Consider the following 23920-nt stretch of genomic DNA (forward strand, 5'->3'; position numbering starts at 1 on the left):
GTGATTATACCTTTCCCATTTCCCCATATTCTGTCCTTTTACCCTCTGGATCCCCTTGTTCATAAAGTCTGTATCGTAGCCTTTGGTGGGGAGGTTCGGAGTTGGTATGGAGTTGAATTTGCCTAGCGTCTTTATGTTTTTCTACTCTTTCATACTTAAATGGCAGAAAGCTGTAATCTGCATTTTTTTTTTGTTTAATTAATTGTCAGTTGCAATTTTTGCCTTTGTTTTGGTTATTGAGATTTTGATTGTGTCTTGCGTTATGTGCATGGTGAGACTCTCCCATCCCCCCTCAGAACGGGCAGTCTGAGTGATCGGCAGGGAGGTCTGGAAATAGGATGTTCAATTTGTTTCCTTTTATAAGGCTTGAGGTGTTTTTGACTTTATTTCTGCTTCCTTGAAAGGGAGATAGATATAGAAGGGTTGGCTCAGGGGACATGTTATTGGTTTGATGGCAACTGACCTATTTGAACAGGGCTAGTCTTACAGTAAATGTTAACTCTCCAGTAAGGAAGTGTAGTGGGGTAATGGCAAGAAATAATTTATCAAAATCAGATTCAACCTTTTGATAGTTTATTATTAATAGCGCAGTCTGTCGACTATTAGACATTGTGTCATTTAATCAAACTTAAACTTCTACAGCGCGTGCACCTGATTTGCTCAAATAAGCCTTCTTCCTTCTTGGATATTTCTTCTTTGAAGTTTGTTCAACAGGAAACTGAAAAGGTGATTGAGAACCGTAGGGATTACCATTGTACATCAGGTCTCTGAAATTATGGAGCGCATTGTCCCCAAAAAAAGCTTAAGTAAAGGCTATAAGATTTTAGGCCACTCTGGCCCCTTTTAAATCTGTGGGATGTGTTAAATCGGTCAGACTCAAAGAACAGTTTTAGAACTGTGAACTCATCTAGAGTTAGAAATTGCCTTTGGTGGTTGCATAACAGGAAGAGCTTAAACAGCTGGGTGGCTTGAGTTGATAGTGTGTACTTAAAAGTCTACCCCCCTCTTTTTGTACTTTCTTTTCATCTTCCACAGGAGGAAAGCAGCACTCTAAACATTGAGCATCACGCTGGTCTCAGTAAAGTGGCCCATTTCCTCTTGCCATTGTCCTCTCCTTGTCTGTATGTTGGTTGGATGATTCTTAGTCCTGACAGTGGAAGAGCTCTGCTACCCTTTAACAGTTTTAAACTCTCAAAATGCCTGTAAGTGCTTTTTTGGTTTTCAGGGTGACTGATTACAGTCCTCAAGCAGGGGAGAGGTTTGTATTTGCCCCACTGGAGAAACCTGGTCTGTCTTCCCCTTGCTGGAGCCCTAAGCTGCTTGTCCCACATCCAGGATACTTGGCTTTTGGGAGCATGTTGGGAACTTCCCATTGAGGCGACCTTTCTGGGCACCTGTGGCGACACGCTTGGTGTGGGAATGACTAGGATGCCATCTCTAACACTCAGTGGTGGAGCGGGGCAAAGCCCTGCACCCAGCTCCTCCTACATTCTACATCGTGGCTAAGCTGCATGGAGAAGGGCCTGATGGATTTGATGTAAAGAAGTTTGACCACAGTAAAGAGGGAGGGGGATTTAAAAGCTGAGCCCCACAGTACGGAAAAATCTCTAGCTTAGAGGTATTCTAAAGAAAACCTGCGTTTCATAATTCCTTCCAAAAAAATTTTGGGGGGTATTAGTTTAATCAAACAGAATTTTCAAACTTGATGACATCCTTTTAAGTTTTTTCCAAGCAAATTTTAAGAGCCTTGTATATAACACCCCTTAACATGTATGTGCATTATAACTTGTAATTATGCATATGGTACCTTTTTATTCTTTATTCGAATAACATGCAGTTGACAGTAAAGAGATTACATCCATTTGGACTCAGTTCCTTGTGCTGCACCTGAGGGTTGGTGCCTTGAGTCTTAAATAGGGTTGCCAGTGGGGAAACCGCTTTGCCTCTTACTCAACTTGAGAGACCACTCAGCTAAGTCTATCCTAGGCTTAGGTTGTATATAAAGAAGGGATATTTAAGGCTGTGAAATGTCCAAAGAGGACCCAAGACAATTTTAGCTGTCCCCTGAGATGCTAAAGGTGTTTCCTAATATAATCCAGAACTTAGCTCTTGTTGTCTGAGGGTGAGGTTGGGGTAGGAGACAGCTGGATTTAGAGCACTGAAGCCCTAGCCTGCATCCTACTAACCTGAGCTCACCCCACACGCCTGCTTCAAAGTAAGGATGCCAAACCTCAGAAGTGGTAAACTTTACGTAGACCAAGTCAGAAACCCTGTTCACACTCTTAAAAATGGAATTCTCCAAGTATTTATGGTAGAACAGATAGAATGAGAACCCATTGATGAGGTGTGAATTGGAAGCACAAAGGAATATGTTAGGTTCCTTTGTCTTTTGGATTTCCTGCCTTTGATATGTGTCAGATCCCCATGTTTGTAACGTTTTGCCTTTTGTGAATCACCGATTTCACACGTGCAGTTTGCCTAAATGATAGAAGGTGTGCTGTGCCTCTATGGCAGGTCCTCAGGTAACGTTTTGTTCAACATCATTTCATTATAACGTTTATGTGAAAAAAATTGATTTCTGACCAGGACCACTGTCTATGTGGAATTTGCATGTTCAATCCAGGTCTTCATGGGTTTTCTCTGGGTACTGAGTTTGCTCTCATGTCCCAAAAACGGGCACGTGGGATGAATTGGCATGTCTCAGTGATCCCTGAGTGTGTGTGTGTGTGTGTGTGTGTTTGTGTGTGTGCACCCCGTGATGGGATGGCATTCTATTCAGGCTTGGTTTCTGCCTTGCACCCTGAGCTGTCAAGATAGGCTCCAGTCACCCATGATCCTGAGCTGGAATAAGTAGGTTGGAAAATGAGTGAATAAATGAATACAAATCATTATAAAATAAAAATTTGTAAAGTATACAATCATACAAATGCATAGCAGTAAACTATGCAGTACAAAAGTATTCAGAGATCCTGCCAAAGTTGTTCTTGCTAGTCTTTGAACTGCATGGTGGTAGGAGGTGCTCCTTAAACTTTTTGCTTTGCAAACATTTATTGCTTGACTTAACACATTACCACTGTGACCACTATCACTCACCAGTTCACCAGCAGTTGGGTAAATAGTTCTCTTAACTTGTTTTTATTTATCTTACTTAAATGTGTATCTAGCTTACATTTATTTCAGTGTTTAATATTCAGAGTCTTTTGGTCTTTATTTAGAAGTGTGGTGATTTTTTGTGTGACCAGAAATGTGCTATAGGAACTTAACTTGTTTGTATCGATTAGCCTACGGTAAAAATGGTTTCTTTATTGCCATTTAAATTTCCAAGAACCTATAAACCACGTGAAGTAAGGACTCACTGTATTAGACTGCAGTGAAGAATGTATTTGCTATGAGCAGTAGCTTTCCCATTAATTCTGTGAAAAACAGACAGCTGTGGTTACAGTTGGAACCTTTAGAAAAGCATGGTATAAAGAGAGGTGCCAATTATACATTTGTTGTGTTAGGTGCCTTTGCCAGGTACCAAATCAAAGCAACCATGGAGAGTTTGGGATAAGATAAGGGCAGGGAACAGTTAGTTGTCAGCTGTTACCACTGTCTGTCCATGGATTTTTATTTTGTCAAGGGTTTGCTTTCTTTCTTATTATGACTATGTTATAATGAGTTTTCTATTACAGTTATCAGTGGATCATCTAAAAGACACATGAAGATTTTTGCTAAAATGGATGTATTTGTTCCTATGTAATTTTTAAGACGAAGCCGTATTTGACTGTATTATTTAATGATGATTTTGAGTTAGTGAAATTCTAGCATAACTAAATAAAATTGTTTAGTTTATTTCTACTGAAACAAGCTTTGATCAAAAACACATAGTTTTTCTTTTTTAACAGCCCTGTTGAGATATAATTTACATACCATACAGCTCAGCCCATTTTGGTCAATTTTTCCAGTCGGTCACCTAAGGGAAAATTGTTTGTGTCAGAAACATGCATTTCTACAGAAAACACTGGATAGTGCCACTGAGAGGTGACTGACACCTTCTGGCACATAAGACCAGGGTTAGTGCAAGCAACGAATAAGCTGTGGTGATTGTAAGAGAATTAGCATAATAATTATGTGGATGTGGGTCCTGGCTCTCCTCCGTCCTGTCGTGCCACTGCGGCTAATGCATTCTTGTTAGGTTCTGATTTTCCCTGTCCTTGCCTCATCTTTATTCCAGACTTCCTTCCCTTTTGGATATGCCAATGAGGGAAAGGCTCTTCAATGTTAGCTGCCTTCCTCTGTGTTTAAAACTGCTCCATGGCATACGCTTGATTTTAGCTTTTCTGCCCTACACAAAACACCAGCCTTGACTTTCAGCTCTGTGCACCAACTGTTGTTTTTGGGAGGATATTCTCATGTTCTTGCCGGGTAGATGGGTGATAGAAGAAGTTATTATTTATTTGCACCGGGATTTACTGGAAATATTTTGTGCCTAGAGTTGAATTAGACAACAGAAGCACAGAGAGAAGTGTAAGAAGGGCAGCCACTAGCTTCAAGAAAATTTCCGGGGCCAGGCACGGTGGCTCACGCCTGTAATCCCAGCACTTGGGGAGGCTGAGGCGGGTGGATCACGAGGTCAGGAGGTCCAGACCATCCTGGCTAACACGGTGAAACTCCGTCTCTATTAAAAATACAAAAATTTAGCCAGGCGTGGTGGCAGGCTCCTGTAGTCCCAGCTCCTCGGGAGGCTGAGGCAGGAGAATGGCGTGAACCCGGAAGGCAGAGGTTGCAGTGAGCCGAGATCATGCCTCTGCACTCCAGCCTGGGCGACAAAGCCAGACTCTGTCTCCATAAACAAAAGAAAGAAAATGTCCGTCAAACATTCATTGAGTGGTGCATTGGAACAAGTTTTAGTGAATGAAATTTTGTGCTACTACATAGCCTCTAGAGCAGTTACACGGAGAGCTTTAAAAAATACTGATATCTGCATATCCCACCCCAAAGATTCTGATGAAATTGATCTCTGGTGTTCACGGGCATTGGGATGTTGAAAAGCCCTCTAGGTGATTCTCATAAGCAGCCAAAGTGGAGAACTACTGGTCTCATGGGTTTTTACAGTAGCCCGTGCTTTGGAGAACTGTTTGTGTAACTGCAAAAGTTGGAATTTTAGAATCCTGGAATCCTAGATTTCAAATGGATGACAAAATATGTGCAACCCTTATGGTCTGCACCTGATTCATCCCCGGTAGGTGTGGAGACTGGGATCTCCCGTTGAGGCCTGTTTTAGGGCTAATTCCCTTATTCTTAAAGGGGAGTGGTATCTTTTTGCCTTTGGAGAAGGTGGAGAGGGAGAAAATTTTTTTAAAGTACGGATATCTTTCTTAATCTAGAAAGTTGACTCAGTGTCCATTTTTAACAGGAAGAAACTTAGCTTGTAAAATCATCTTTGCAACATTGCAAAGTAGATTGTGTACTGAACTGGGAGTCTGATAATTAATTAGGCTTGTACCTTGGGTGAAATGCAGCTAAGTTTTATGTCTCCTGATTTATCAACTTCTGGCTTGGGGAGTGGTTGAGATCCATAGGCTTTGGAACCAGATTGCCTGGTTCAAATCCCAGCTCTGCCACTTATGTACTGCATCATCTTGGATGAGTTACTGAACCCTTCTGGGCTTCCGTTGTCCTTCCCGTGTGAGCAGGTGAAATGCATCAGACCGGCGTAGGCGTGTGGTAAGTGATTAGTGTATGGTAGCAATTGTTATCCTGGTTGTTTTGAGCATTCAAGAAGTTCTCCTAAATGTGGAGCAATTTGTGGAAACACAAGGCAACATTCATATGTGACTTTTCATTAACCAGGGAGAACACCTCTAGGAGGTTCAGGTGTCAGGTGCGTCTAATGAGGGATAATGACCTCTGCCTTCCCTTCCCCCCGTGCTCTGAAGAGTACAGAACAGGTGGCTGCATTTTGCCGCAGTTTGCATGAGATGAACCCCTCTGACCAGAGCCCATCTCCTCAGGACTCCACGGGGCCTCAGCTGGCGACCATGAGACAACTCTCGGATGCGGATAAGCTGCGTAAGGTGATCTGTGAGCTCCTGGAGACGGAGCGCACCTATGTGAAGGTATGTTTCTTCCCCTCCCCTCCCTCTGCCTCGTAAAGGAGAAGTCTGTTTTTGCTGGTTTTCACTAACAGCTGAGTCAAACCGTGGTCATGAAGAGTGTCTTGGGTTCTCCTGGAATTTTGCCTTTACTCTGAATGTTAAAAGCTTGTTTTGAGTTGTTGTGTTTTTTTAAGATAGTTTCACTCTGTTGGCCAGGCTGGAGTACAGTGGTGTGATCATAGCTCATTGCAGCCTTGACCTCCTGGGCTCAAGTGATCCTCCCCGCTCAGCCTCCTGAGGAGCTGAGACCACAGGTGCACACCACCATGCCCAGTCCCGTTTTCTATTTTTTGTAGACAGGGAGTTTCACCATGTTGCCCACACTGGTTTCAAACTCATGGGCTCAAGTGATCCTCCCACCTTGGCTTCCCAAAGTGCTGGGATTATAGACGTGAGAGCTACCACGCCCAGCCTCCTTGTGATTTTTTTTTTTTTTGAGACGGAGTCTGGCTCTGTTGCCCAGGCTGGAGTGCAGTGGCGGGTTCTGGGCTCATTGCAAGCTCTGCCTCCCAGGTTCATGCCATTCTCCTGCCTCAGCCTCCTGAGTAGCTGGGACTACAGGCGCCCACCACCACGCCTGGTTAATTTTTTGTATTTTTAGTAGAAACGGGGTTTCACCGTGTTAGCCAGGATGGGCTTGATCTCCTAACCTCGCGATCCGCCCGCCTCGGCCTCCTAAAGTGCTGGGATTACAGGCGTGAGCAGCCCGGCCGCCTCCTTGTGATTTTTAAGGAAGCCTAGCAATTCTTAGAGCAGTTTATTTATATGTGTGTGTGTGTGTGTGTGTGTGTTTGACCTAATAAGAAAGCTAAATTTAATTTTTAAAAAAGTTGAGGGTATGATCTTCCTAATCTAATTAGAGTCTAGCCAGAAGAGTGTCAGGTCTGTTGTCTTTTGTGTTATCACTTGTTTTGACACCTGGTCACATTCCCCATGAGAAAGCAGGGTGATCTGTTTAAGTATCTGTGTTTTAGTCTTTAAATCAGAGGTTAGCAAACGACGGCCCTCGGGTCAAATCCAGCCCGCTGCCTGTTTTCGCAAATAAAGTTTGTTGAGAACACAGCCACACTCATTCCTTGACGTATTGTGTATGCCTGCTTTGGTGCTACAGTTGAGGAAGTTGCAACGGAGACCGTATTGTAGTCCTCGAAGCCTAAAATGTTGACAGAAACTCCTGCTTGAAATGGACCTTACTGACCTGAAGTCTCTAATGTTAGCCTTCAGGACATCATCTGTTTGTTCTCTTCTAGATTCTTTTATAGACATTAACATATGCTAATGAGGTCTCTTTTCAATTCTTAGGATTTAAACTGTCTCATGGAGAGATACCTAAAGCCTCTTCAAAAAGAAACTTTTCTCACCCAAGATGAGGTATTGTGGAAATGGTTTCAACTTTGTGAATATCATACCGTGGTTTGACTTGTTGGTAAAAAGGGAAAATGGGGACACGTGTAACACTGAAAACAATTTAAATTTATGTAATTGTAGTAAGGAGGTGAAATTATTGCCTGCTAAGCTTTGGCGTGCTCGTGGAGAGTGAAAAACCGCCCCGCTCTCTAGTGGGATTATTCTCTTAATTGTTAAGAATTGATGGAAAAACCTTGTAATCAGATATAAATAAAGTTTAGGAAGACTAATGAGATATGAGGTGGATTAAATTCTGTTCCATTTCTAGCTTGACGTGCTTTTTGGAAATTTAACGGAAATGGTGGAGTTTCAAGTAGAATTCCTTAAAACTCTAGAAGATGGAGTGAGACTGGTACCTGATTTGGAAAAGCTTGAGAAGGTCGACCAATTTAAGGTAAGTAGTGCAAAGCTGCGTCTGGCGTCAGGGCCATAGTGTGGCGCAAGTTGAATCCCCTGATCGTGTTGACGTCTTCCTTGGAGGGCCACAGTGGCGTCCGTTCCTTAAGGGTGTCTGAGAGGAGAACAGTGTGTCTTGCTGGTCTGGCTAAGGGAAGACCAGGGCCATCAATTTGCATTAAACTGGTGCAGCTGCTGGCTTTTACGTGCGAAGTACCAACCTTCACCTTTTGTTTGGTTTATGCGGGGGGCCTTTAGTGCTTTAGCTGTTAGTGAATTAGAATAAGCATTCCTGGCCGGACACGGTGGGTCACACCTGTAATCCTGGCACTTTGGGAGGCCAAGGCGGGCAAGTCACCCGAGGTCAGGAGTTCGAGACCAGCCTGGCCAACATGGCAAAATCCCATCTCTACTAAAAGTACAAAAATTAGCTGGGGATGGTGGCGGGCGCCTGTAATCCCAGCTACTCAGGAGGCTGAGGCAGGAGAATCTCTTGAACCCGGGATGCAGAGGTTGCAGTGAGCCGAGATTGCAGCACTGCAGTCTAGTCTGGGGGACAAGAACAAGACTCTGTCTTTAAAAAAAAAAAAAAAAAAAAAAAAAAGGCACTTCTGGTCACCCAGTAGACACATTAATTTACCTTGTTCTGGGAAACTTTGCTTAATGGAAATGCTTATAATTATCCAGGAGGAAGACAATCTTCCAGCACACAGTGTCCTTGCAGCCTAATGAGGATTTATGACTAGTGCCTTAGCAAGGCTGCTTATATCCTCTCCCCTGCTTGGCTTTCTTTTATTGCAGATTTCCTGTGTTGCATCTCCAATTAACAAAGCACACTGCTTCATGTGTTGGCTTACATGCCACCCTCATGTGCTTTAACAAACAGATTAAGGTATAATTGTGCAGTAGAATATGCCGCATATGTTTAGTGTGGAATTTGATGAATTCACACACACGCCCCCCTATGAAACCATCGCCACAATCAGGACAATGCACATAATCATTATTCCTAAAAGTCTTGTCCTGCCGTTTTGTGGTTTTTCTCTCCTGCTTCTTACTGCCCTCCCACTCTACCCCGGCTCCCTGTTATTATAAATAACGTTTGCATTCTGGAATTTTATATTGGTGGAATCCCATACCAAGTACCCGTTTTTTGGGGGGGGGCTCCTTCCACTCAGCGTAGTTTGACTGAGATCCGTCCATATTGCTGTGTGTATCAAGAGCTCATTCCTTTTCATTGCTGCATTGTCTTCCATTGAATGGATAGACCACACTTTGTTATCCACTCACCTTTCTTGGGCATTTGGGTTGTTTCCAGTTTTTGGTAATTACAAATAAAGCTGCTGTGAACATTGGTGTACAAGTTTTAGTATGGATATGTGCTCTCATTTCTCTTAAGTACCCAGGAAGGGAATGGGTGGGTCATATGGTAAGGGTATGTGTAACTTTTTAAGAAACTGCTGAACTACAGCGTGGTTATACCATTGCAGCTCCCTCCATCTGTTCCTCCTCATTGTTCTGCTGAGGTCCCGGTCCCTTTTTTAGCCATTCTAACAGGTGTGTGGTAGCACCTCATTATGGTTCTAATTTCAATTTCCCTAATGACTTACGATGATGAGCATCTTCTTTTATGTGCTTGTTTTTTGCCCTCGGTGTATCCACCTTGGTGAAGTGTGTGTTCAGATAATTTGCTTATTTTACTGGGTTATTTGTTTACTTACACTGAGTTTTGAGAGTTCTTTGTATATCCGGAATATAAGTCCTTTATCAGATACATGATTTGTAAATTTTGTTTCTGTGTTTGAGGCCCGTCTTTTCATTCTCTTGACAGTGCCCTTCACAGAGCAGAAGTTTTTAATTTTGATGAAGTACAGTTTTTTACATTTTCCCTTTTTGAATCACACGTTTGGTGTCTTATCTATGAAATCTTTGCCTAAACCAGGATCATCAAGATTTTTTCCTGTGTTTTCTCTTAGAAGTTTTGTAGTTTTCTCTTAGAAGTTTCATAGTTTTACATTTAGACTTCTGATCTATTTGAACTTAAATTTGTTATGGTTTAACATAGGAATCAAAGTTAACTTGTGTGTGTATGAATATCCAATTTTTCTCATCCTGTTTGTTGCAGTGACTATCGTTTGATCCTTTTTCCACTCAATATCTTTTGCATTTGTGTTAAGAATCAGTTGTTCATGTATGTATAGGCCCCCATACTCTTTGCCTGTCTTCTAATACTTGCAGAAATCTAGCTGTGTAATGTTAGGGTACAGGTTTCGGAGCTGAGGTAAAGACTGCCTCACCTCGATACTCTACCTCAATATATGTTTGTGTGTGTGTGTGTTATTTCTTTACATTGCCTCTGTGCAACAGGAGCTACTAAGAATTACATACAAATACACATAAGTATGTGAATATATATGTATATATTATAGGTGTTCATTTTTGTTTGGATATAATTTCAGACTTACAGAAAAGTTACAAGAATAGTGCAAAGAATTCCTGAATACCCTTCATCTAGATTCCCCAAATGGTAACATTGGGCTACATTTGCTTTATTCTTTCTTCCCCTCCCTGTCTCCTGTGCGCATGTGTATCTATATGTGCATGTGTGTACATTATGCATGTATGGTGTGTCTATGTGTACATATAAAGTGTTTTCTTCCTAAACCATTTAAGAGAAAGTTGTAGGCACAATATATCTTTCACCCTGAATACTCCATATAGTTCATTTTTGTATTCAAAAATTGCTTCTTGGTGGTTAATACTCTTCATTTGAAATACAGTTAGGTTCCTTGTAGTGATATGTTTTCTAAATTAGTAAATTAATAATTTGCACAGTAGAACATGTGATGTGGCCCGGTAGTTAGATAAACAAAAAAGCTGCTTAATAAAAATGGATGTATTCTGGAGGCCAGGGTTGGTTAAAAAATGGATGTAGATGTACTTTAAAATATTGTTTTAACCTAACGTAGCTAATATTCATTAGTAAGTCTTTTGCTGTGGGACTGGTTCTTTGAGTTTGGGTCCAGTTCATCACTAAAAGGATTCACAAGAGGGAGACTTTGGGTAACAGAACATTGATATGAACTTGAGTGTACTGAGATCAGTGTTATTCTAGGGAGGGGCTGGTACGTTGCTTCTTTTAGCTACAGGTGGAGCTTCTCTAATCTGAAAATCTGAAATCTGAACTGCTGTATCAGCAACTTTTTGAGTACCCACATGATGCTCAAAAGAAATGGCCATTGGAGCATTCTGGATTTTCAATTTTTGATGCTCAGCCACTAAATATAATGCAGATATTCCCAAATCTGAAAAAATACGAAATCTGAAATACTTCTGGTCCCAAGCATTTTGGATCAAGGATACCAAACCTGTACTTCCATACTCAACAGTCACTCTTCTCAATTCCACGTAAGCGGGACCCTCTTCATAGACCTTCACTTGGCTGCTTACAGCACAATCTGATTGTCTCCATTCCATCTGTAAGGCGAGATGGCTGATGGGCACTGAGCGTGCCTACCTGCGGGATTCTCTCCGGGCTCTCTGAGTTGGTTTCCACACAGTCGCTGTTTGCTCCCAAACCTACTGCTGTCGATTTCCACAATTGCTGCCCTTTTTAAAATTATCACTGTCAGCCGGGCGCGGTGGCTCACGCCTGTAATCCCAGCACTTTGAGAGGCCGAGGCGGGCGGATCACGAGGTCAGGAGATCCAGACCATCCTGGCTAACACAGTGAAACCCCGTCTCTACTAAAAAATACAAAACATTAGCCGGGCGAGGTGGCGGGCGCCTGTAGTCCCAGCTACTCGGGAGGCTGAGGCAGGAGAACGGCATGAACCCGGGAGGCGGAGCTTGCAGTGAGCTGAGATCCGGCCACTGCACTCCAGCCTGGGTGACAGAGCGAGACTCCATCTCAAAAAAGAAACTAAAAAAAAAATTCCTCATTGTATATTTGACAAAAAACAAAAAAGAAAAACTTGTTAAAATCTTCAAACTGAGTTGCGTAGAGCATTAGTCTCAGGTAGTATCAGAAGGAAATAATTAGTTCTGATGTTAAATAAGTTTTGATAAAAATTTTCATTTGGAAATTTGCAATGTACATCAGCCTGTGAGAAGCGTTCTTAAGTCCTGCAGAACAGAAACATTGGGGAAGTGCAGTCTTTGTGTATAAACCCCTCATACTTGTGTGCACTGTGTTCCCTGATAATCATAAGGCAGGAGGAATAAGAGAATACGTTAATATTTTATCTGTAGTTACGGTAGGGTAAATAGACACTTAGTAAATATTAAGTTAAACAAATGAATGGCTTTAGGATGGCTAAAGGGAGGGGTTACATTTAGCATACTTTCTTCCACAACTGTTTTTTTTGCTTAATTCTTGAGTATGACTCTGTATTAGTTAATTTTCACATTGCTATGAAGAAATACCTGAGACTGAGTAATTTGTAAAGAAAGAGAGTTTTAATGGATTCACAGTTCCACATGGCTGGGGAGGCCTCAGGAGGAGCAAAGTCACGTCTTACATGGTGGCAGGCAAGAGAGCGTGTGCAAGGGAACTGCCCTTTATAAAAACCATCAGATCTCATGAGACTTATTCGCTATCATGGGAACAGCACAGGAAAAACCTGCCTCCATTATTCAGTTACTTCCCACAACATATGGGGACTATAGGAGCTACACTTCAAGGTGAGATTTGGTTGAGGACACAGCCAAACCATATCAGGCTCCAAGGATAACTGTCCCTCTCAAAGTCCGACGGCAGTACCCAGGGTACTCCTGCTGACACCCTCCACGCTAGGGTAGAGATTTGGGGAGGACTTGGAAAGTAAAGGAGAAAAAGGAGAACATGCAAGAAGAGAAGTGAGGCCTGTAATAACCAATTACGTATGGTTTAAAATAAACTTTTTTTTTTTTTGTCATGGACAGACTGTCAGTGTTCATTAGATAAATTGCATTTTGGGGAACCTAGTTTGTTACTCAAATTCAAAACCTTATTTCTTTGCTTGAAGTCTGCCTTTTAATTCTAAGCGTCGATAAACTAAATAAGGCCTCTCTGAACAAGACTCTTTCAGTGTGAAACTCGCAGATGTTTTTCTGAGGAGATACATATATATATATGTATATATAGTATGTGGGATGCAAAGTATCCTGTCAGGCATAGTGAAATCTTAATGAGAAGGCCTCTACCCAGTTGTGAACGACTGGGACAGGGCAGACAGGCTGGGGAGATGATACTGATTTCCATAGTTGAGCGTGTTTCTTCTTTTAATACTGCTTATGTTCTTAGCCGCTAGAGGAGAGGGTGGTTTTGGAAGGCATGAAGACAGCGATCAGAGGAACGTGTTCTACTTCGGGAGCAGGGGGTATGAGCATTTCCTGCCTTTATTTAGTTTGCCAGCAGGAGCTAATGAGAGAATTGAGATTTCTGATTTTTCCAGAATATATACGTTCTCATCAACATTCAAACAGCCTAGATAGGTTATTAAAAGACAAAGACCTGGAAAACCAGGGACATCTCCCTTGTAAATACTAAGAAGACAAAGTCCAACACCTTGTACACAAACCTGTACGTGCACATACTTTGCAATGGGCAATTTTAGGGCCTTTGATAACAAAGAAAGGCTCTCACAGGCACGGAAGGTGTTGATTGGTGGGGTGAGCCAGGCAGATGTGAGCTCCCTGCCATAACCTGCTGATATTTCCAGTGGAGGAAGGAAACAAACCAACTCTGCCTTTTCTCATCAAATCCAGAAAGTGCTGTTCTCTCTGGGGGGATCGTTCCTGTATTATGCTGACCGCTTCAAGCTCTACAGTGCCTTCTGCGCCAGCCACACAAAAGTTCCCAAGGTCCTGGTGAAAGGTAAGGCCTCTGAGGATGTGGAGGTGGGGGTGTGCTGCTTCTCAGTTGTGTGGCTGACAGTGGTTGGGGGCTTTTGGACAGAAATCTAGGGGTCATTGATTGCCAGATAGATGTTCCAGCAAGCCACTGATAGGGGTGCTGAACAATGCAATGTGTTCTTTTTTTTTTTTTTCCTTCTTTTTGAGACAGAGTCTCACTGTTGCCCAGGCTGGAGTGCAGTGGCACGATCTCAGCTCACTGCAACCTCCACCTCCCAGGTTCAAGTGATTCTCCTGCCTCAGCCTCCTGAGTTGCTGGGATTACAGACATGCACCACCACACCTGGCTAATTTTTGTATTTTTAGCAGAGATGGGGTTTCGCCATGTTGGCCAGGCTGGTCTCGAACACTTGACCTCAGGTAATCCACCTGTCTCGGCTTCCCAAAGTGCTGGGATTACAGGTGTGAGCCACTGTTCCATGCCTTTTTTTTGAGACAGTCTTGCTCTCTCACTCGGGCTGGAGTGCAGTGGTGCAATCTCGGCTCACTGCAACCTCCACCTCCCAGGTCAAGCGATTCTCCTGCCTCAGCCTCCTGAGTAGCTGGGACTACAGGCACCTGCCACCACACCTGGCTAATTTTTGTATTTTTTGGTAGAGATGGGGTTTCACCATGTTGGCCAGACTGGTCTTAAATTCCTGACCTCAAGTGATCTGCCCACCTCAGCCTCCCACAGTGCTGGGATTACAGGCATGAGCCACCACACCTGGCCAATATCTTGAATTAATGATTTTGTCAGTTTTCTTGTAATGAAAGTTTTACCTTGCTATTTGGGGCCAGAATTGATGGGTCATTTTGCAGTTATGTAAAAATGTAGGGAGTTTAGAAATTCCCTGCTTTATTTCTGTTTTTCATTAGTTTCGATTATAACCTACCACACTTCATAACTAAGTCCTCACTTCATGTTGTTGATAGGTTCTTGGAAACTGTGACTTTTAAGTGACACGATGTACAGCAGGTCCCCAACTAATGTATTTTGTTCAACATCATTTCACTATAATGTTGATGAGGAAGAAAATTGGTTTCATTATATGTCATTTTGCATAAAGTTGCAGTTTCTAAGAACCTACTGACTACATTAAGTGAGGACTTACTGTATACCTTTTTGTGGAGTTGTATCTTTCCTTCACCTACTTTTGTTCCTAGGAGTGTGATAACAGCTCCCAAAAGCACTTCTAGAGTTGTCTCAGTTATCCTTGAAAATTCTTGCATTTGTGGTTTATTTTTGTGCAGGACAAAGTAGAATTTTTATATTGGCAAGCTGCTTTTTCTTAAGTATTCTGAGAAGACGGTGGAACATTCTGAGAGTCTCCAGAAAGTGGTTATGTCTCCATAGCTCAGCATATGGTGGTTTTTGATGGTAAAAGGATTAAGGAAACATTTTCTTGGCAAACAGTAGCACCAACAGAAAGTTTGATTTCAAAGAATCTCTGGAAATCAGCTTGCTGTTCCTTAACACTTTACTGTAGCTGCCAAGTAAACAGCTGCTGATCAGGTCCCCGGATATGTAAATAATGTTCTTGTGTTGTGTTTATGTTTGCTACCAAAGAGAACTAGCTTGACTTAATTTAAAACCTATTATAGGAAGTATTAGCACAATACAGATCTCCGGGTAACAAAGAGCCTGCCCCAGATAAAAACAGTCTTAATGGTAGTGGTGATCTGTGCAACAGAGTTCTGGTGGAACCTCAAATGAAAAGGGGACCTGGGATTCTCCTTGTCATGCTGCCTGACCTTTCCTGTGTGCTGTGTTGGGCATATGGCTCTACGTGTGCAGTGTGTTTCTTCTACAACCTTTATTGAATGCTAATTGTTATGAGATTGTTAAAGTAACAATTTTAGAGTGCTTTGCTCCACAGTGAAATGATATACCCACCTCAGCCCTTGAGCAATTTGTGTTATTTTTAATCACTTAATTAGATTAAATTCTGCCCCCATGGATTGTTTCTTAATTCAATAAGAAAAATATTATATTATCTTTCAAAACTATCCCTTAAAACAGTGGGTATGACCCATATTTTTCTTTTTTCTTTTTTTTTTTTTTTTTTTTGCTGAGATGGAGTCTTACTCTGTCACCCAGGCTGGAGCGTAGTGGTGTGATCTCAGCTCACTGCAACCTCTGCCTCCCGGGTTCAAGTGATTCTCCTGCCTGCCTCAGCCTCCTGAGTAGCTGGGATTACAGATGCACACCACCATGCCCAGCTAATTTTTGTTTTTTCAGTAGAGATGGGGTCTCACCATGTTGGCCAGGCTGGTCTTGAGCTCCTGATCTCAGGTGATCCGCCCACCTTGGCTTCCCGGAGTGCTAGGATTACAGGTGTGATCCACTGTGCCCAGCCGACCCATATTTTTCTAATTGTCTAATGAGCCTAGAGGGTCGGGATAACTTTGAGAACAACAAAGTGCATGTTCATGTTCATCACGGACTCACAGCTGGACTGGAGGAGCGATGCTCCCGTACCGCACCACGCGCTGTGAACCGTGCACTCTTTTGCTCTGATATAGAATTCAGTTGATGGGTGAAATACCCACAGGCATATTTTTGGACATGAATATTTTGTTGGGGAAGAGTTCCCAGGTCCCTTCTAGACGTAGCCCTAGATTCGGGACGCCCCACAAAATCTATTGCTTCCCCATATTCTGGCCCCCAGCCTGGCCCAGCCCTTCTGTCACATGGGGCCAGTCGGCCACTTTTCCCAGTGTCCTTTCTCTTCAGGAATTTGTGCTTTGGAGAGACAAGAAATGATGCCAACTCAGGGAGTCTGATTGCTCTTAATGGGGCTTAACGGGGATTAGAAGATTGTGGTCTTATGAGGTCTTCCCCCATGATTGCTGTTTTTTAAAATTAAAGACAGGGCCAGGTGCAGTGGCTCACGCCTGTAATCCCAGCCCTTTGGGAGGCTGAGGCAAGCAGATTGTTTGAGGTCAGGAGTTGGAGACCAGCCTAACCAACATGGTGAAACCCCATCTCTGCTAAAAATACAAAAAAAAAAAAAAAAAAAATATTAGCCAGACATGATGGTGCATGCCTGTAGTCCCAGCTACTCGGGAGGGTGAGGCAGGAGAATCGCTTGAACTCGGGAGGTGGAGGTTGCAGTGATCCACAATGTGCCATCACACTCTAGCCTGGGCAACAGATCGAGACTCTGTCTCAGGGAAAAAAAATAAAGACAGAAGAATCATGTTCTGATGCCCTTTTATAGCATCTTTAGTCTTAGCTCATACCCCTAACCACTGGGGATGCAAAGACATTTTTATTAGACAGTTTAAAAGTTTAATATTTATTTTAAACTTTCTAATAAAATCTATAAATATCATTAAACTTTTAAATTTTTATATTTTAAGCTTTCTAATATATAGATCAGTAAACTTAAATTTCTATATTTTAAACGTTCTAATAAAATATACATGTGTGTGTTTATATATATATTTAAAAAATTATATATACACTCCCCCTGTTGTTTGCAGGGAGAGGGTATTTATTTATTGAAGAGATTTTTGACATTCCAGATGCTGTTACGAAAAGTATCGAGTCATTGGAGTGCCATGTAAAATTTGCAATGGAGGAAAGTCATCCAGATGAATATTTAGGTTCTGAATGTGAAGAATGTGCTTTTTCCAATGTTGATTGTGTTCATTTATTGGTTTATCATAAAAGGTGCTACTCAGGAATAGCCAAATGGAGAGGTGATTGGGCGAAGTATGAGGCAGGGGTGTGTGGAGTTTCTGCACCCATGCTGGCCGTGCCACACCCCCCAGCACCCCCACGTGCTCGCCAACCCAGAGGCAGTGTGTGTCCACTGTTACGTTGCTTGGATACATTGTTTCTTCCTCTTCTCATATTTTGCCCTCCCCCCTGGCCCCCGACATTCCTTTGTACCTGGAAGGCATTAGCCATGGCTTCCTGTCAGCCCTTGCCAGGTACCTCTGTCTGGGACCCCACAACCCCCCAGGGCTGCTTCCCAAACCTGCTGGGACACAGAGGAAGGAGGCAAGGCTGGTGAGGAAAGTGCTGCCTGAGTTGCATCAGATCAGATCCCACAGACGCTAAGGTGGTGCCACCGAGTTAACTTTGAGCAGATCACTGTGGGAGAGCCTGCCTCTGTCTACTTCACCGGCACTGTGAGGTGCTGCTGCTTCTGCACCTGCTTGCCATTCTTTTAAATTTTCTTTTTTTTTTTTTTTTTTGAGACGGAGTCTCCCTCTGTCACCCAGGCTGGAGTGCAGTGGCGCGATCTCGGCTCTCTGCAACCTCCACCTCCCAGGTTCAAGTGATTCTCCTGCCTCTGCCTCCTGAGTAGCTGGGATTACGAGCACCTGCCACCAGCCGGGCTAATATTTTTGTATTTTTAGTAGAGATGAGATTTCAGCAGGTTGGCCAGGCTGGTTTCAAACTCCTGACCTCAAGTGATCCACTCGCCTCGGCCTCCCAAACTGCTAGGATTACATTCATGAGCCACTGTGCCTGGCCTGCTTGCCTTTTTCAAAAGAGGTTTTTCCAGCAGTGAAATGCTTGAAAGATTAGGAAAACTAGGGTAAGGAGTGTTCAGAATATAGCTTTATCCTTATTTTCGGATGACAAAGCCAACAGCTCAGGGGATGGATGATTACCAGTTTGTCACTCAGAGTTCCCAAGAGGCAGGGGCACCCCATGCCATGCGGGCCAGATGAGGACCTGCAGGGTCAGTCAGGAGGCAGAGGGAGCGAGCGGAAGATGTGGTCAGGAGCCTTTCTTGGGGTTTCTGAGGGAAGGAACTGGGGAGGCCGGGCTCTGGGGTGCACTCGAAGCCAAGATGTCTGCTCCCCACCCTGAGATGATTAGGACGAGAATGGTGGCCCAGGGTATAAGAGCCTCAGAGAGGAGGTGACAGTGTGTGGGGACTCTATAAAAGGCACATTTCCTGGCAAGTCTTTTACTATCTCCAGGCACTGACCAGCGTGGGTGGGGCAGTCTCCCCATGGACCGTAAAGCCCCAGGTGTCAAAACATCAGGATAAAAAAAACATGTGTAATAGGAGGAGGATAAAGAGCAGCCGCTGGAAATCCGGGTGTCTGCAGTCTACACTCCGTCATCCTGTAACTCATCAGGCTTCTCCCCACTCCACCCCAACACATAAACACGTAGATCTGACTGCCTGTGGTCTCCCTGACTGTCCTCCCCTACCTTTCCCTCTTCCTGCCACCCACTCTCTGCTCAGTCCTGCAAAAAGGCACCTCGGAGTCACGGAGGAAGGGAGGGAAATTGTGGGAAGGGAGTCACGTGGGCGTTCCACCCCGATGACCTGTGTTTAAACCCTGCCAGCCAAGACAGACACGGCTTTCAAGGCGTTCTTGGATGCCCAGAACCCGAAGCAGCAGCACTCATCCACGCTCGAGTCGTACCTCATCAAGCCCATCCAGAGGATCCTCAAGTACCCACTTCTGCTCAGGGAGCTGTTCGCCCTGACCGATGCCGAGAGCGAGGAGCACTACCACCTGGACGGTAGGCCTCGGCCCGGGACCCCCGCAGACCTGAGTCTCCGTGAGGGTCTCTAAATAGCTTCTCATTTCACGGCCTGTTTTCTTCCAGTGGCCATCAAGACCATGAACAAGGTTGCCAGTCACATCAATGAGATGCAGAAAATCCATGAAGAGTTTGGGGCTGTGTTTGACCAGCTGATCGCTGAACAGACTGGTGAGAAAAAAGAGGTGAGGGTCCCCATCTTCTCAGGACACATCTGTCAGGAAAGCCGAGTTTGAGTTTGCTTTTTTTTTTTTTTTCTTTTTTAAAAAAAGGTGTTCCTTATAAGTAAAACAGTTAGGATGCTGTTGTTTTTCTTAGTGGAACATCTGTGCTTTATCCGAGGCTGCAATGTGAATTTTCTTCCTCAGCTGGACTGTTTCTTCCTGTAGGAAATCTTTTCCTGATGTTCAGCTCCTCACCCGGGGGATCTCTGGCTTTATTCTGTGTTAAGTGTGAAAGTGAACTTCCATTACCACAATCTGGGCTGTTTCTAGAAGTGTCATTAAAGCCCAGGGCTCTACCTCCAGAGATTAGAATGACACAGGCACATAGTGGGTGCTCAATAAATAGTTGTCAAAGGAATGAAAATTTCAGATGACTCTGAATCGGATCTACCCAAAAACCTACTTAGAAGAGCAGTGGCAGGAACAGATACACCTGAGAAAGACTGAAAGTGAGCTAAAAGTTGTGGCTGAGTCATTAAGAAGCTCTTACCTGAATAAAAGTTTGTTGCCAACACAGAGAAGTGGTAGATGTTTGAGATGCATGGAGAAGTTAATTGCTCTGATCTGATGAGTTATACAGTACATGTATCAAAGCATCACTGTGTACCCCTGAATACATACAATTATTATTTTTCAATTAAAAAAGCCAGTAATACTTAGAGGAATTGTAGGGATATGATATATGTTAACATTCATCAATGCCTCTGCACGCTCAGATTCAACTAGAATATTAGACTCAGTTTTTCTTTCCACCTTAAAAAAGAGAAAATGTGGGAAGGAACCTAGAGGAAAAACACTCTTGCTGTGACTAGCAGCAGGGTTAAAAGCGTGTGGGTGGGACAAAGTTTGGTTGTTTAATGTAGACTAGAGAAAGCACCTTATCTCCAGAGATATTAAAGGCCATTATCCAGTCTCATTTTTTTTGTCCTTAATGAAACAAAACAAGTTTTCAGGCTGTTAAAGGATAATTTTCTGAAAGAGGTAAAATGATGATATCTCATAATTTATTTTCCTCATAAGATGTGGGGGGGGACCCAGGCAGGTGTTGTAAAAGTTCATTGGAAAAGTTACAATTACACAGGTTTATATATGGAGTGAAGAAATGTTGAGATGAATTGTAAATGAGACAAACTGGTTTTTCCACAGCTGGAGGAAATCAACTAGGCCAGTGTCAGACTGGACAGAATTTACACATCTCTGTTACCTACACCTTACAAAGAGTTGCACAGGCTCTCAAAGACAGTGTACAGTCAGAATCTGATAGCCCAGGAAAGTCTGCTGTAGAGGATGTGTAGTTTTCAACTGAAACACAATTTTGTTTTTACATAACAAGCAGAGCATGAGAATGTTCTCAGACTATTTGGCAGATAATTTAATCTATCAGAGTATAGAAAAGATGAAGGTTGCCACCCTGGACTGAGTTCTCAGTTTCTTATAAAACTTTATAAGAAGAAAAAAATTATGCTTATTAAAAAAAGAGGGCAAAATACAGAAAAAGGCAAGAAGAAAACTATGGTTTCAAGACATAGAACTTACCATATTTTGGTGTTGATTTTGATTGTTTTTAATATCTATGTATATGTTTAGTTATATCTTGAAGGTAATTTTATACCTTGATTTTATGTTGATCAGAGAATTTTAATGCTTTTTTTAATTGACTAATATGAATAATACTGTAAACTTTTTTTATTATAAGAAGTCCTCCTCTCCTTTGGTTTATTTCATTCTAACAGAAGCGCATTTTACTGGTAAAGGCCATGGAAGTGAACATCTTCATTACATCGTATTATATTTTCTTTATATGCCAAATTAATTATTGGATTTTAATGACCTTAGGAGCAAATGACCATGATGCTAAAGATTAGAAGGCGAGATGGATAGTGGGTTACAAAGAATTTAGGAAAAAAAGATGATTATGATCAGAAGTCAGAGACTATTAAAGGGAATGTGGCTTCAGTGAAACTGGAAGTCCTTTAAAATGAAATTCTGACATGTAAGAAATCTTTCCAGTGAGGAACAAAGCCATATAGTGCTATACAAAGTATTTTTTGTGGGCTGAGATTGTAAAAAGAAATATGCAAAAGATGGAAGGAGGGACACTGGCTGAGTACCAGGACTGAAGAGGAGGAAAATCCTACTTTTATCAGGAGGTGCAAAGCCCAGAGAATTTCTGGCTTGGAAAAGATGCCAAAGAGAGCAAGAGAAGATATTGTTGTGGCAGGATAAGACAAACGAGCAGGAAATAGACCCCCAGTGGGAATCAATTAATGAAAGGCCGTTGGTCACTCAAGTCTCAGGCCCCATTTCATCTCTCTTTCTTCCACTGAGGAGAAAGGCCTTTAAACTGGGAAGGATGCAGCAGCCTCAGTGCCCTAGGGAGAATGAGTCTTGGGAAATAGGATGGTCTATGCCAAGATCAGTGACAATTCTACTCCACTGCTCTCAGCAGTATATTGGAAGAATTACGGATACTGAGGCAGGTGATTGTGGAGGTACCCAAATTATATTCAGATTTTCACAAAAGCAGTTCCTGAACTCTTGATCCTTGTGGTTCCCTCTTAGTGGCAATATGAGTTAACAGCCTAGAATGGATTGATGAAGTTTGTAAACAGGAATAGGAACATTTATCAGTATCTGCTGGTAACAGCAGGTTTATTGTGAAACGTTAACATTCTAGGAACGCAGGGTACCTGAATCCTGTCTTCAGCCAACATTCCTTAAGATATCTCTGAAGGCAAGTAGGTTCATAGAGAACAAAGCTGGCAAAGAAACAGCTTTTTAATGAAACTGGGTCTTCAACCTCATACCTCCATGTTAAACTCTGGGGAGTTCGGCTAAGGAATCCCTTTGGCTTAACTAGGAGGAAGAAGAGTGCAAGAGGGCATTTCCCCTTAAAAGAAGTCCTTAAAAATGCTGGCTCAGTAGGGCATCCCAGTCTTTAGGAAGGTAGAGGCCTCCCAGCAGAACTGTCTCTTGGGGTTTGGGAGGAAGATTCAGAAGGGAACCAGGGGAAGTGCTGTGGCCAGAGGGAGCACCCTGACCCCCTATTCCACTTGCCATGGGAAGCTTGCCCAGAGAGAAACCTTGTGCACAGGCACAGCATCAGCCCATTTTAAGTTGTGTAACAAGTAACTTAAAATCTCAGTGGTTCTCTACAACAAATATTTATCTCAAATGTGGCTTTGTAGGTCAACCAAGGTTTGGTTTCTCTTGGTTAGCTCCAGTTCTGAAGGTTCTGGTGTGCTCCTTGTCTCTTCCTTCCGGGATCCAGGCTGAAGCAGCAATGGCTGTCTTGGGCAAGTCCTTCCCATGGCTGGAAGGTGGGCACTAAGTCAAATGTCTACACCCAAAGTCATCTGGGCAGTGATGTATGTACCCTGCCTAGTCTAGTGGGAGGTGCTGGAAAATCACATGGCAGAAGGTGCAGATAATGTAATTCTGTGGGAGGAAGTAGAGTTGGACAGTCTACCATGTTGGCCTTTAATCACTTTTAAAGATGTACTCCCAAGGACTGTGGTACCTGGGAATTTGACTTTTGTGTATAATTCTTCCTCTTCTGTGTGGGTCTTTGGGGGACAGGTAGTGGAGACGATGTCATTACCTTGGCTGATAATATCCTGGAAGTTTGGTTGATGAGTTACTTAATACCTATAGACAAAATAATATAGCTGCTTAAAAATTATTTTAACCCTTGGTTATACTAATGGTACTACAGCTCAGTAATAATGACAGTGATGATTATAATAATCCCAATCAAGGGAGGCAGTAATGCTTTGTACTCCGTACTGATGGAGCCACATCTCAGCATGGTAGCCTATTTTGGTGGCTCGAGAAGGGCCATCCCAACTGCACTGCGTTCAGTGGAGGGTTGCCAGGTTGCTACTATATAGGAAACTCAGCTCAGTTTGGAAGGAGGTCAGTGACTCCAGTGAGAAAAGCAGATGTGACTGTTGTGAGGCAGACATTGAACTTGCATCAGGCTCTCTGGATCATTGTGTCTAGATGGCTCTGCAACCAGCACTTGTCTGAGACAGTTTAGCATGTGACCGCTGGGGGCAAGTGACTACATACACCTCATGGTCTGTTGGGGTTCCAGCACTCACGCTGCCCGTGCCAATAGAGGAATCTTCAAACTCTTCATTTGGCTTCTCTCTCCCTCATCTAAAGTGAAATAAAGTCATCTTTGAAATGGATTGGAAGAAGAAATAATTTGCTTACACTTCCAAAAAGTGGATACTCACTGGTGGAAATGTCTGCAGTTATCTGGGGGTGGATCTTTGTCGTAGACAACCATTAGCATCTCCTTGGGAAACTCTCTCTGTTTGAACACAAAACATCTCCAGTTTCGTAGATCA

General features: G+C 42.9%; 1 protein-coding gene across 2 annotated transcripts in view; it reads left to right on the forward strand.

The window, feature by feature from the left end:
• The window catches only part of TIAM1 (T-cell lymphoma invasion and metastasis 1), a 364694-nt gene that overhangs the window by 321272 nt on the left and 19502 nt on the right, over nucleotides 1-23920 (forward strand). For both annotated transcript variants that reach the window (XM_011989052.1, XM_011989053.1), the window contains exons 17-22: nucleotides 5922-6101; nucleotides 7443-7511; nucleotides 7816-7941; nucleotides 13692-13800; nucleotides 19141-19320; nucleotides 19408-19526. In XM_011989052.1, coding sequence (XP_011844442.1) covers nucleotides 5922-6101; nucleotides 7443-7511; nucleotides 7816-7941; nucleotides 13692-13800; nucleotides 19141-19320; nucleotides 19408-19526 — 783 coding nt within the window. The remainder of the gene's footprint in view (nucleotides 1-5921; nucleotides 6102-7442; nucleotides 7512-7815; nucleotides 7942-13691; nucleotides 13801-19140; nucleotides 19321-19407; nucleotides 19527-23920) is intronic.

The sequence above is a fragment of the Mandrillus leucophaeus genome, unplaced genomic scaffold (genome assembly GCF_000951045.1).
Source record: "Mandrillus leucophaeus isolate KB7577 unplaced genomic scaffold, Mleu.le_1.0 Scaffold345, whole genome shotgun sequence".
NCBI classification, from domain to species: Eukaryota; Metazoa; Chordata; class Mammalia; order Primates; family Cercopithecidae; genus Mandrillus; species Mandrillus leucophaeus.